The 15,271-nt window shown below is 40.7% G+C and overlaps 1 protein-coding gene across 1 annotated transcript in view; it reads right to left on the reverse strand.

The window, feature by feature from the left end:
- The window catches only part of LOC128377575 (neurexin-3b), a 216,389-nt gene that overhangs the window by 148,418 nt on the left and 52,700 nt on the right, over positions 1–15,271 (reverse strand). Inside the window, exon 11 of the mRNA XM_053337537.1 lies at positions 12,567–12,686. Within this exon, the coding sequence (XP_053193512.1) occupies positions 12,567–12,686 (120 nt within the window). The remainder of the gene's footprint in view (positions 1–12,566; positions 12,687–15,271) is intronic.

Raw genomic sequence — 15,271 nt, forward strand, 5'->3', positions numbered from 1 at the left:
TATAACATGTATCCATCATCTCAAGACTGACAGCAGTCACTTTGCATTACTTTTACGGTTACAGTGATGTATTTGACCCTGGTGTTTATCTTAGCCTCTGCCTCACAGACATGAACAGACAGTGACACAGTTACAGCCCCAAACACAGACACAGTCTCACACACACACACACACACACACACAGACAGACACAGTCACACACACACACACACTTTCCTGTTCTCTGCTTGACGCTGGGGGGACAATTTGAAACGGTGGGTCCATGTACGATCAGCCCTCTGCTGTAATTGGGTCCCCTGTCACCGAGCAAATTCATGTCAGCATCGGTCACATGGGAAACTAATCTAAATGGCATCAGTGTCCTACTTTGTGTGTATGTGTGTGGGAATGTGTGTTATGGAAAGAAAAAAAAAGGTGTGGTTAGTTTGAAAAGCAAAGTGAGAGTGTGTAGAAGATGGCTGCTTGTGAATTATGCGCAGAGTTGTTACTGGGCTACATCGCCACAGATGTGTATTCCAGCTGTGAATATGACAACTGAACAGTCAGTCTGGATCAGTTTGTTTCTTTTAGTCGCTAAACAAATACGTGCAGGAGACTACCAATGACTTGAACACACATACTATTTTCCTGCTAACACTAATCTGTATGTTTGTCACAAGCTCAGTTTTAGCCTTACTGTTGGACCTACTTTCCTCTTTCTATGTAGCAATGGACATCTACAGTACTGTCTGCCATCCTTGACACCAAAGATACATGAGAATAAAAAGAGTAAGAAGGACAAGTACATATTCCTATATGTCAGAGAGCTGATATGTGAATTAATCAACAACCTCTTGAGCAAATCAAAATTACATATTCATCCAGGCCATTGTATAATGAATATAAATTATGACCTTTTGGGAGATGGCTTTTTACATGCCATGTTTCTTCTAGCAGGCTGATGATGAGCCAAATGGTGGAAACACTACTATATGTATGTACTGGGGAGCTGTACTGTATTTTTAAAAAGGTAATGTCAATTTACATTACAGGAAAGATAGCAGAAGCTTTAAGGAGACAGCAGAGAGCAAAATAATATTAATCAAACCTTCATAGTGTACCTTCATGGTGTAGCATAGTATAAACATTTGCTTAAGGAATCAAACGGACAAATGTATAAAATGTTTAATTCTGTGCATTTAAGGTTAAGATAAAGATGTATAGTTGTATTTCTGGAAATTAACTATTTAGGGGTCAATGGCCAAATTTCCTTCCACACTAGAAACCAAAATATAATTTTATATAGTGTAACATCCTGCCAACATAAAGACAAATATTTGCTTGTGATCCATGGTCAATAGGATTGTAGAATATATGTTGGATATGTGGTTGTTTATATGTTGCACCTTTCTGCACTTCAGTCAGCAGTACGCTGATCAAAGCTGTGCCTTGATGGCTCCTATGGAGACAGGTGGAAAATCTGTAGGCTGTGGATGTAAACACCAATAGCAAGTTGGTATAATCTACTGTGAGAGTCTGCGAGTACCATCTGTGGGGGGCTAAGTGATGAACTGGGAAGCTGCTGACACAATAATTGCAGGCATCTTGCGATGAGGCTGAGAAAAAGCAAAGCGACAGGATGGTCAGTGAAAGAGAGACAGAATGGTAACTTTGAGAGGATCATAATTATGAGGAAGCAACTATTAGGCACGCAGTTCAGCATTGGCACTGTACTAGTAGAGTGTTAGGTCAGACGTCAGTATCAGGACACACGTCATTCCCAGCTTCTGTGTGTGTTTGAGCTAACGACATGAAAAAAGACTCTCAGTAAAGTGAATAACAGAGTGTACAGTCATGTCAAAGTAGTTTATCTTTTTAACAAAGAACTTTCTTGAACAAAAACAGAGCAAACACAAGCACTCTAGTGTAACATCTAGCCCAGCATGCATCCATTACTTCACTGTTTGCATTGGCAACAAGAGAGAATGTTGTGTTTGGCTGTGAGGCAAATTTAGCGTAATCCCAGTCAGTATTACTGATCATGTGATGCAAAACTAGCCCAGAAAAATACCTTTTGCCTAAGATAATAATCAGAAAAAGGAATGGCATTGAGGTTTTGCTTGTTGTAATCATTCCTCCTGCCACTACTGGCCATTAAAATATCATTTCTCAATGTGCATACAATGTAACTGATGTAGTAAATAATCCACAGTCCTTGTTTTGTGCAAACATGTATTAAAAAATGTATCTGAAACTTATATGAGGCTTTGGCAGTTTGAGTTAGTCTAATCAAAATGAGTCTTTTTTAGTATAAAATTCCCTCTTTGTGTTTCCTTGAACAGCGTTTCCCCGTTGAGCTGTGTTAGAAGGACAGGAACTAAGAGAGAGAATTTGGCATTAAAAATACTTCATATTAGCATCAGATAAATTTTGTGGATTGTGTCCCACTTCATTTACATTGTAAGTACATTAGAAGAGGATCATTAATGAGGAATGATAACAACGAGCAAAAGCTATTTCGATGGTTATTAGGGCACCTGTATATTGTTTTAAGAGAGTCTTGACAAAGGAGAACCTATCCTTCAGCCTTATAAAGTCTCTAATGCATTCCAATTACTTACAATTGGCTCTACATAGGGAATTAAAAAAAAAAATAATCAAAAATCTTCTCCAACATTTGAATGAATAGAGCACCGTGTTGGAACATGATGTTCAGTTCTATTAATATGTCCACGGGTCCAATATATTGCTCACTTTGCATTCATTTAATGAATAATAGACTACACTTAAACAGTGCTCTTCTATTTAGCAATCAAACTTTACAATTCACTTCTTATTTGTCTATGTCACTTAACAGAGATAAGACTTTTTCTGCTGAATTCAACAGATGTGGAACTGTTCTGTTTTAACTAGGTGAAGTTAAAGTATGTATATCTTTGAATTAATCAAGTACAAACACAGTGCCAATGAGACAAACTGCATGACTGCCAAATGTTCACTTCCTCCATTATCTTTAGGCGAGGAAGGGGGAGGTGGGAGAAGGGGTTGTTACATATTGCACTACAAACACAGTAATGAAATTAGCTATGTAGACAAATGAGTAAGAAGTTCTACTGAATTTACCATTTCATTTACATATTTCCCTACTCCAGCCATACAAAGAGGAGAACAATTGTCACCTTATCTGGATCAAGGCAATACATTTATCAGCAATACAGTAGATTACTGTTGTTGTGATGCACTAGATTAGTAGATTAGTATTTTTCCACAAAAATCATTGGAAAAGGAGCAGCTGTAAAACAATGGATACACCTTTTTTTAGTCCACAACCCGTGTGAAATGACTCACTTCACTATCAGAATTTGATCTATTCAGTCCGATAACACTTGGAAAGTATGGGAACACCACATGATTAAATCATTGTATCCCCATTCAAGTTTGCGAAGACCTAAACTGAAAGTTAGCCGGCTCAGCCTGCGGAAGTCTCTGGTGCGTTTGCTACATGGGACCCAGTACCCACAGAGGATGTGCACCAGAGATGCAGTATGCATTCATCCAGGTAATTTTATTTCAGTGGGAAGTGGCTTTTTAGACTTCCCACAATTTCATAGGAATTAACGTTTTGAACATATCCAGTGCTGTATCCATGGTTGCAGTGAAGTCCTTCTCAGTATACCAGGGGAGGGCAAAATGCATGTTCTCTTTGGATTGATTGATTGATTGATTGATTTTGTCATACACCAGAAGTACCCAGCCCAAGTGGGCTTACAAGACACCAAAAACACCAGATAACAGACATTAGAGCAATTAAACATATAAACCATCTTGATGCTTTTTCCAGGCTTCAGATACACATCTCTTTAGAAATAAAAATGTCAGAGGTAATTGCTTTTAAAATGCCTTCACCTGATGAAAATCGGCTTCATCTGATGGAGACGGCAGATGTCTTGGTCAGCTCCTCAAAGGAGTGCATTTGAGCCCATATTGAATGCCCTTCACGATGCACTGCAGGGTTTTTCTGCTGAGAGTCTCTTAATGGTTAACATTAATGGCTGTAAGCTATTAAACAGAGCTATTTCACCTTTTTTTCCTCTCAAAGGGCCAAATCATTTCATCCCACAATCTTCCTAAGATTGACCTCACTATGGCAACTGAACTCAATGAATGACAGGACCACCCTATGGGTACACCTATAACTTCTAATTCTGACACCACACAATGCCAATTACCTTAAAGGGAACAGTGTGAACTATGTAAAAGCCTATATATGTTAAACGGTGTCTCACAGTGGACGCCAGACATACAGCTTTTTATCAAGCCTATCTAAGATTGGCACTTGTTAAAATGTAGTTATAGAGATGGTTAGAATGACTTCTGACTTGAAATTAATACAAACAGGTGTGGGTGACCATTGCTCCTTTTTTCAGATGAAGTATCCTCCTGCAAGTGCTGTGCAGAGGAGAGCTTTATTCTTTGTAGTCTGCTTGGAGTGGTTTAGCTCCCTACTAGTGATGACTACCTATCAGCCTTGCTGCTGAGAAACAAAAGAGGAAAAAAAAAAGAGGGAGAGTAGGGGAGTGCAACAAGAACAATAGACCGATAGAATGAGACCAACTCATCTCACCTTCTTTTTTGATCTATGCACTTGATGTTGTGAAACTGCAGAAAGGGGGGGCAGTGGTTATTGTATGTATTGTATGTAGTCACTGGTGCAATTGAGTGCAGAGTGGGAATGCTGTCTGCCATTGACATATTACTTGTATTTGTTTGGCCTTTCGAATCCATCCGCTGCACTGCACAAGTACCCTGACTCAGAGTAGCCATGAGAGAGGCTGATCAGAAGCTACCTATTGATTCCTCTCATTGTTCAGAACAGGCAAGCAAATACGACATGAAAAGTGACCGCGTGTGGTCACATAAAATTCGCCAGCAATTTGTACACAATAGCACACGAGAGAGAAATACTCCAGAGCAGAAGCAAGCCTGCCTACCTTGACAAAAGCACACGCTACAAAGAGGGGAAAAAAAAAAGACACTCATCCTACCATACAAAGGTCAGCCCCCCCCCTCCACACACACATACACACACAGAGACAGACACACAAAAGCCTGAATAGTGGAGCCAATTAAACGAATATCATAAGCCATTGCTGCAAGAACATTGCCTGCGGGCTATACACTTTATGTAGAATAAAGATTTGAATCAACCAAGCTCTTACAGCGATTTTGTAGTAAAAACAATAAAATATACCCACAAAACAATGATCCTCGAATGACAGAGAACAGATTAACACATTGTCTTGACACACAGAGATGGTGCAGGAGAATGGGTTAAAAGACAAGATTATTTGATCTTCTTTGGAAAAATACAAGTAGAAAAAAAAGTAAGAGTCGAGGAAGATGATGAAAGAGACATGTATGAAAGAAAGACTGGAGCACAAGGAAATATCACAGCTGCGAAAGAAAACATGTGTGCGAGCTGCACTTACTCAAGACACGTTTCTCCCGAAAACCCTGAAGTTCAGACGAGGTGTTCGCGGTATTGATTGGGTGATTTGTATGTGTTGCCGGCGCTCCTGAAATGTGTCTAGGAACATGTGTTGATGGATGTGTCTGTGGCTGGGCTCTCAGTCTGTGAGGGCCAGGTTGGGTGCTGGGAACGCTCTGACAGCCTCAAGGTTACCCGCATGGCACCAAAACAGATGGATGCCCCTCATCGTAACTGTCTGTAATGTGTTCAACTCAATCATTCCCTCCCTCTCTTTCCCTCACAACATCTCTCTTGTTTGCTCGCGGAGGCAGTTTGCTGAGAGTCTGAGAGGAGTGGTACTGTATGTTTCAATAGACAGCCGTCGAAGTTATGATTTTATTTAGAACTTTCACACCTGTGTATCAACTAGGATATAAGGTTGTTAACTAATATGTGATCAATCCTTTTCCGTGTTAAAGGAGTAGCTCAACATTTTAAGAAATACATTTGTTTGATTTTGTTTGTGAGAATAATATGAAAAATGGATATCAGACTCATATCTGTAGGTTAAGTAGAGAGCTGGAGTCACAAATGTTTAGCCTAGCTTAGTTTAAAGACTGGAGGCAGGCCACCAGGGTCTTTTGAAAGTGAAAAAAATCTACATTCTCAAAGATTGATAATTAATACATTTTATTATATTCAGTGATGGGAATAACGGCATTATAAATAAACAGCGTTACTTTTTTCAGTAACGAGTAATCAAATTCATTACTGTTTCCCCCGTTACGACGCTGTTACCGTTAATGTAGCGTTACTTCTTCAGACCTCACTGAAGCTGGTTTTCGCCCCAACAGGCGTCTCTCTCTCTCTCTCTCTCTCTCTCTCTCTCTCTCTCTCTCTCTCTCTCTCTCTCTCTCTCTCTCTCTCTCTCTCTCTCTCTCTCTCTCTCTCTCTCTCTCTCTCTCTCTCTCTCTCTCTCTCTCTCTCTCTCTCTCTCTCTCTCTCTCTCTCTCTCATCTCTCTCTCTCTCTCTCTCTCTCTCTCTCTCTCTCTCTCTCTCTCTCTCTCTCTGCCAAAGCGTGGCTGCACTTAGAGGCATAACCAAAGACAGAGTAGGGCCTAATGAGACACAATCTCCCGGATTCTGGAACAAGGGAGTAAGAGAGTAGACTGCGCGTGTGTGTGTTTATGTGACTATCAATGCAGCGTGTGTGAGAGGAAAGCGTCCTGATAGCTCTGTGTTGCTGCTTATTAGACCAATCTCAACCCCCCCTCCCCTCACCGGAAGTTTACATTGTTATTGCTTTTTGAGGAATACAATTCAATCGCTGCACATCTGCTACATGTAGGCTACAATTATATTATTTACTTCTTAATCTTGATAGAAATTGAAATATAAAACAACAATGTGTGGTTTAATATGGAGTTACATGCCGGAGCCTTTCTGAATCGACCAGTGTTTAAGCTAAGCTAGGCTAAACATGTTCAGAATCCAGTTTGTAACTGACAGAAATGAGATTGATATTGATCTTACTCTCTGGCAGACTTTAAAGCATCATTAATTATATTTTTGCTACTTGTGGGCAGAGAAACAAACTGAATACACAACATTAACATTTTATCACCTCATAAATTTGTTATGGCTTATGTGTTAGCAAACAGTTGTCTGTTGACACATCCTGAAGACACAGAGCAGGATTAGCATTAATTTGGTGTTTCTGAGTCACCTGGAATGCAAGTCCAATATTCATGCTTTTTTTTTTTTTTTAGCTCTCTTACTGTAGCTTGTTAACTTTGTCAGCATTTATCACATACACAAATAAATATAGATCGACATATGCACTTAATTGGTCCCAAATTGGGGAATTCTTGTGTTACAGCAGCAGGTTTTTCAGGCATTGGACTGAAAATGAGCTGCTTGCTGCAGCTGGAAAAAAAAGGTTAATGGGAGCAGAGTTGTAGACACAAAACAAAAACAGTTAGCTAAAACAAGCTAAAAGGCGCTGTAGAGCTGCAGAGTCAGATGATAATTCTCTGCGCATTTATTACACTTATTTCATCCATTGTTTATACAATATACTGTACAGTACTGAAAAGTGAAGCTCAAAGTCAACTATGAAAAGTAATCATGTGAGAAGACTAATGTATCAGAGAGACAGAAATATATTTGCATATGAAAATAAAAATAAATGGTCCAAAAATATGGAAAAGTACGCATTTCACCATCATGCCCATTTATTGACACTCATGAGTAATATCTCCTACTCTTCTCCTCAATCTTTTTACCCGTTTTATATTCTCTTTCTTCTGGCCCTGGGGCATTTACTGGGGCATTTAGGCTCCACAACCCAGCATATATCCAATTATACCGCGGCTCTGAGCACGGCGGTGACACATCGATTGACACAAGCGACATCCAGTCTTATCACAGTTACATGATGCAGTGCTGGGCAAGCATCATTAGCCTGATCAGCCAATAGCAGCGCAGCTCGTTAGACCCCCCAAGGGCTGGACATGCAGCCCTGGTTCTAATACAGATATCATAAGACAAGGAAGAAGAGTGATAAAGTGATGGAGAGAGGAGGGGAGATTTTAAACCTTCGAGGGACAACTTTATGTTTCTGCTTTCTCGTATATGTATGTGTTTTGGGCAATTCCACTGGGCTGATGTTGGGCAATTACACTTTTCCTCGAGCACTCTTTTTCTCAACAACAATAGGATCGGTTTCCTCCATCATCCAAAACATGTTTCTGTGTGACAATACTGCAGGCAGCTGTCAGATCGTTCAGCTGCCATTTAGAGTTAGTGTTTAAACCACCTGATCGTATGATCCCTCGGTCATGGGCACCTCCAGGGCTAGCTACTATGTGTCACAACATTATTTAATAAAAAAGAGTGAGATCATTTCAAAGTGTGCTTTTGGGATAGGTTGTGCCCTGAGGATAAATCATTCTCTGTGGAACTCTTTTGGCCCATTTCTATTCTACCTGTGGTATTTATAGGCAGATGTTCTCGTATTTCTATGCTCCACTTATAAGCCCTCTTTAGCCAAAAGGTACTTTCACATACAGTATGGAAACTTTCTGTAAGTGTTTGCAAGAGGAAAACCCAAGAAACAAAAACATTTCTCATTTATTTCTCCCTGTTTACTGCTTCCCTTTCCAGATTTATCTTAATGCCAGTTGCCTTCATTGGCTGAAAAGTTCCTCATATATTATGATCAAAAGTTGCCACCAATACATCTGTGCCCAACTGAACCCATGCCAAGCTCCATGGTTCCCGTGGTTTGCTTTATAGCCAACTAACCCCTGCTCAACACCTGTTGTCCGGTCCCGGCCAGCTATCGCTACTTAATCCCATTTACAGAGACAGCAGGTTAAATTATTCAGCGCTCCAGTGAAAACACCTACAGTATGCATGAGGGGGTCTATAGATACCCTCTCAAATCTACCAGCAGTGTGTGTGTCCTCTCATTTATTTGTTTATTCTAAAACCTTCACTCATCATTGACGTCATGTCAAACTGAATAGCTCCATTGTGTGGCCGCCTTTTTTCCCCCTCTGGGCTTAATACTGTCGTGCAGACACATTCAATAGAGGAAAACTGTTGTTATTATTGTTGATTTTCTACTCAGTAGAACATTGCGGACCAGAAGAAACACAGCTTGTTCCTCAACCCCCATCTGCTTTGTCCTTTTCTTTATCCTCCTTCTCGCTCCTTTCCCCAATGAGCGGAAGAAAAATGACTACAAGGCGAATGCCTTGATTATTTTCTTTTAAATAGTGAAAGAAGCAATGCCGCTGCTGCGTTGTCATTTATGTAAGCAGTTATACAGATATGGTTACAGCTCTCTGTGCAGGCCTTGAAAAGTATATTAAGGACATTGGGTTAAACAAGAGCAGAGGGTTGGTTGGGATCATCACACTGACAGAAAAATCCATTGCTAAATCTATCTAAGCAATTACTAATGTCAGCATCGAACTGACAAACAGTTTTCTGGTGCCTGTCATCAGCCTCTCTCTCCCTTCTCCACTCTCTCTTTCTGTTTGTTTACCATGTTCCTGACTGTGGAACAATGCAGCGACCTTTGCAGAGATAATTCTATTACGTAAGTTGAGTAATTGCTCTGGATGTGGAAGAGGAGTGTCCGCCGCTCTTCTTGCTTGGCCCACAGCTCCCATGTCCTTGGATTTAAATGAAAATCTGAAGTATTCATAGAACCTGACAAGGAGAGGTCCACACACACAAAAAAAGGAAAAACAAACAAACAAAAATAAATAAATAAATAAACAGAGAGGAGAGAAGAAGAATGGAAGGAAAGAGGAAGAGAAGAGGGGGGGTGGATATGAGACGACAGGGAGATGGAGATGAGCATGACAAAAGCAGTGAGCTAGAACCAAGCAGGATGAAAATGCTATAAAAAGTCCACCCTTCAACCCCCAACCCTCGCTTTTTTTAAAGCAGTGTAGGGCACGGCATGTACCTCAAGACTGTCCAAGTGGTTCTGAGAAAGGCCTCTATGGTGCACCTGCAAAGCCCTGCAAATTTTCTATGTCCTCTTCCCATGGTAGAGGTGTGCAGTCACAAAGTGCAGGCTGCAGGGGTACACAAGAATAAGTGGAAGGAAAATAGATAGCTCCTGCCTTTTTCTCTCTACCTAGAGCCCTGTCAGCTACAACGGAGAAGTGCAGAGAGGGCACGGAGGCTTGACGCTAACAATCCACACAAGATGAAACTGCGAGAGGCTTTACTGGCAGAAATGTTCACTTTACTTTGTTCAAGTTTCTTCATTTGGACAATGGATTGAGACGGAGTCAGAGAAGCAGACAATTACTGATATTTGCTGCCAGCTATCAGAGAGGGAGACCAAGAGAAACAGAGGGAGAAGCTCCACTCCAGCATTGTTAATTAGAAACTCTCTCACAGCGCTGTGCTCACTGAATAAAAGGCAGTCACACTTTCACACAGAGAGCACACATGCAGGCAAAAGGCAAAGAGACGGTGTTCATTTTTATCAAGCTACTTCAATCGAACAATAAAACTGTTGGCAATACGATTGCATTGTACAACATTGGATTTTGCATTGTTTAGGAGATCGCACAATATTTTCTCTCTATGATCCATAACTATAAAAATTGGATAGGCTATGAGTTTGTAGGGGGGTAATAGATAAAGAGAGAGAGGCGAGTACAGGAGGCAAAGCAGTAGAGGAAAATAACAGGAAAGCTGATTTCATGCTCGGGGGATTGCATCTCATTTACTCCCAGCGTGGAAGGATGGTGTGCGGTCCTGCTCATGGATTTACTGCCACCTGGTGGTGACTGACTGCACTGCAGAGCTCATGAAACCTCACAGTACACGGGCTGTCATCAGAGTCAACACCAGAGGAGTGGGTCAGTCTAAGAGAAGCAAACTAGACCTCTTACCTTGGGCAGAGAGTGTAACATAGACCTGTGTGTGAACTTTCTAAAATGTAAACTCCAGCGACTTTGGCTCATTATCCTTTTTTTCCATTCTCTCTTTATTATTTACTTTCTTGCTTCTAGCATTTGAAATGAAATGAAAATTGCTTGAAAGAAAAGGAACCAAAAGCAAAAGAAAGAAAATTAACTACAACATTTCCATTAAGGGCAATACCGTTCAGTTAAGAATGCTATTATACGCTTCAACAGTCCAGTCAATATTAGTGAACATCTATCTCCAAAGCCAGCAACAGGAGAGCTAAGACTTCAACCTGCAATGTCATGAAGATGTAAACGGAGTTACTATCCAAGCGCTTGTGTTTCAAGAAGAAATATGTCTGTGTCGATATGAAATCAATGAAACTTTCCTCCAAGTCATCCTAGGCAGCCGTGCAAGGTGAATTAATGAGGGCTTCTCATCACTAATTAACACATAAAAACACAACTCCTATTACCAACAGAGAACTGGAGTCGATTACTTCCTCAGTGTGCAAAGGTTGCACCATATGATCTTTTACAGAGGAAGAAAAAGAGTGAGAGAGAGAAGGAAAAGCAGAAAAAAGAAAGAAGAAAATTTGAGAGATATGAAGTCATACATAGTGGCCGGGTCTAACATCAGAAAGGTCTGGATGATTAGGGGATGCCAGCGCTCACAGAGAGCAGCTCTCCTAACAGCCTCCACCACCTCATTAGTCTGGCCCAGCAGCAGTATGCCCCCACTATTAACCGCTAAATGAAAGACCGCCAGCCGTGATTACTGAGGGGAAGTCCCCTGTCGTCATGGGGATAAGAGAGCCCTGCACACACATGCACACAATCTCACACTTAAACTTCTGCGGTAGCTATTTGAATGGCATTTTTGTAAAGAAGATTGAAGCAGAAGTGGATATTTTACACATCATCAGTCACAGCCGTTCACTCTGAAGCCCATAAAATGTGAAAGCTCAGGACATCAAGCATACCTGTTAGGACAAGTTGCCTGCATTGCAGCATAAAAAAACGCCCTCGACAATTGCCCGCATCGGCTTTGCTTTGTTTAAAGATCACATGAGGCTTTCACCACCAATTCCATGCAGCATATCTGACAAAGGCCTAATAGGCAACATGATGAAAACATCTTCAGACCCTAACCCTTTAGTCAAAGAAGTGGTACTCACAGTTGCAGAAAGGGTCTCAAGGTTCCATAGGTGCACCCAATGTAGGTGCAAGGTGCATGTAGGTGTGTGTAGTATTTTTTAGTGTGAAATTGCTGCATGTTATCAGAATGATGTGTTTTTTTTCTTGCATTTACTATACATATACATACATATCATGCATGTATGTGTATAGTAAATGCTATGTGATGTAAGTGTCATATGTACAGTTGTGTGTGTTGACTGATTGCACATGTTTTAAAAGGAGGACTCCATCAATTTAGTATTGCACTTGCCACCATAATGTTGCAAAAGAAAAAAAAGAGCTGAGATATCCAGACTTAACCCTACAAATGTGCACCTACCAATTTGAAGCCAATATCACTTTTTCTCAGACTTAACAGAACTACCTCCAGAGCCACAAAAGACTAAATTGACTTTGCCATGCAAAATTGATGGAGTACCCCTTTAAACCACATAAAAGACATGTTCAGATAAATCTTTAGCGTATAAGTACTCACGGTCGTTGCAGTGAGTCCCTGAATAAGATGTCATGGAGCAGTCACAAGTGAAGTTCTCCCACTGCTGGATACACACACCCATGTTAGCGCACGAGTCCTCCTGGCAGGTCGTACTCGGGCCTAGAAGGGAGGGAGGGAAAGAGCGAAGGAGATACCACAGGTGCAAAGTCAAGCAACATTAGGTGCTGCTGCTGAGTCTTAACAATGCAGGACCCATGCAGAAGAAATGCACTCTAGTGAAGAATAGATATATACAGCATGTGTGTGCCTCGGAAGAGACAAGGAGCAAACAGTGTCACCACAGGAACCCTGACCTGGAGTAAAACACATTTAAAAACAGTCTGGGGAATCCTGTTTCATGCTGGGTAAAGCTGCGATCACACTGGAAAACTGAAAGCAGAGGTGCAATGTTTTCACAGGATCATCGGCACGCTTCTCAAGCAGTGGGAGCATCAGTATACAGATTTAATGAGTGTAAAAACTGATGTATAGGATGCTAGTTTGAGCTTGTGCAATGCTCTCTAATCTGCGTTTAAGACATGCTGCTGCCTTTTATTTGGAACGTCAGTGACGTCTTGTGATGACACTGTCAGCATCCCATCATTTCCTTCTTTTTGAGTGTGTGTGCAGGTCGACATGCATGCACTTTTTAAAATCATTCCAACAGTTAGTTTTTGAAAAGTTTTATCCGAGTAAAACTTAGAACGCTGCATTCCCTCTGTGGACAAGCAAGACGAGACAGCGGGGCAAAAAATTAAAATAAATCAAAAAACAACTTTTCAACAAATGACTCACGGATAAAAACTCCATTAAACACTACTCATCAAAATGGTATAAAAGTAACCCTGGCAAATTTCTTTCAAAAACATCTCTTTCACTGTGAGACTACATGGTGAACACTAGACACACTAGACAGACAGAATTCATGAAGAGCAGAGAAGAAAAGAAACGTGAAGAGCACTTGACAAAACGTAGTGCATATCCTCATGTATGCACTTGAGTCAGACAGAGTTAAGGAGGGTATTCAAAGTCAAACTGGATGTGTCTACACCACACATGGCGCTTACTTTTGAATACTTATACTGAGAGGGAATGCAGATAAGGACAAGTGCACAGCATAAATAACGAGATAAACAGTCCTCCCCATTGGAGTCTAGACAGACACGGGGGGGGAAAACCTAGACAAAACCCCTTCTGATAATCACAGAGGAAACAAACAAAAGTAAATAAAGTAAAATAAAATCAACAGTCCGAGTATATGGTAGACAAATGCAAGTAAACAGTGTTTAAGAGCAATTGTCTTCGGCAAGACAATGTGAAGAGAAGAAGACATTTGAAGTGGAAAACAGAGCAAGTTTGCCAGCTGAAAGTGCGTTTACTGTGTAATGTACAGTAACGGTGGTCAACAAGGCATCCCCAACATTGTGTGCGTACATGTATTCCTCCGTTTTATTAATGTGAATCTCATGTTCTTATGCACACATCCAAAGTCGTTTTTTAGTGCGAGCGATGGAGTATTTGAATGGTTTTGGGTGTTGCAGCAGGGGGCCGCTCGCTCTCTGAAAAACACTCTCATCTGGGAGAAGCGGCAAACATGATGGGTTTTTTAAAAAGAAAGAGAGAAAGAGAGGGCTTTATACATCAGCAGCACACTGACAGAGTTTAGATGTGCAGTGACAGCCTCTTTCTTCTGTCTATGCCCTGCCTGTAATATGTCACAACTGGCATTTTCATACAAGATCAGTACAGAACTCCCACAAATTGTCTCCCTCTGCTTTGAGACGCTGCCTAATGCTTTTTCCTTTTTAAGCTATCTACATGACTGACACATATTCATATGAACATCACTTACCTAACCTGTTCTGTTTGCTCTTTAATTATACTGTCTGCTCATTTTTTGTAATATTGTTAAACTTTATTAAAACAGGTTAGTTGGAGAGGAAATATGATATATATGATATCATAATTACAGCTGGAATCTAATATATTTATGGCTATATTCACCCTGCATAGTTATTAATTATGCAATAATCATACAGTATATCTTGTGGTTTTCTCTAGTTTTGCCTGCCAGTGGTCTCTCTGTCTCTCTTGGTATTAATTTCTTTTTCAGAGAGCAAGTCACCTCTGCAACACCGTTGGACATTATTGCCATGGTGACACCCACAATGCATTGCACACAGCAGACTTTCAGGCAAGCAGGCCTCCGAGAGGCGGAGTTTAACCCTCTACCTTGCAGGTCGGCTTTGGTGAAACCAACTTTGTTAGCGCAGAAAGAAAATAACAAACAGAACAGAGCAGAGCGGAAAACAAGAGTAAAGGTTAGTGAGGGACCAGCATTGTTAGTGTTCTCAAAACTTGTTCAAATTTGTCACTTTGGCAAAGTGCAACATGGGGGAACTGTGTTGATTTGTTAGTGAAGGCTATAGAGAATCCTGTGTTTGGCTCACAGAGGCTGCAGTGTTTGTTTGAATCCATCTTAATCATCTGCTGCCCTCTAGAGGAATTATGTAGGGTCCTGCACTGTGTGCAAGGAAAACTATATGTTTTTACCACAGTTAAGTTTTAGATAGGAAAAACTGAACATTTCATAGGTTCTTTTTTTTTTGCATGAGGATGTACTGGAATATCCAATATATATGAAAACAGACTCAAGTCAAATTTATTATCAAAATAACGGCAATAAAGAAATATAAAAATTAATG

The sequence above is a fragment of the Scomber japonicus genome, chromosome 17 (assembly GCF_027409825.1).
Source record: "Scomber japonicus isolate fScoJap1 chromosome 17, fScoJap1.pri, whole genome shotgun sequence".
Lineage (NCBI taxonomy): Eukaryota > Metazoa > Chordata > Actinopteri > Scombriformes > Scombridae > Scomber > Scomber japonicus.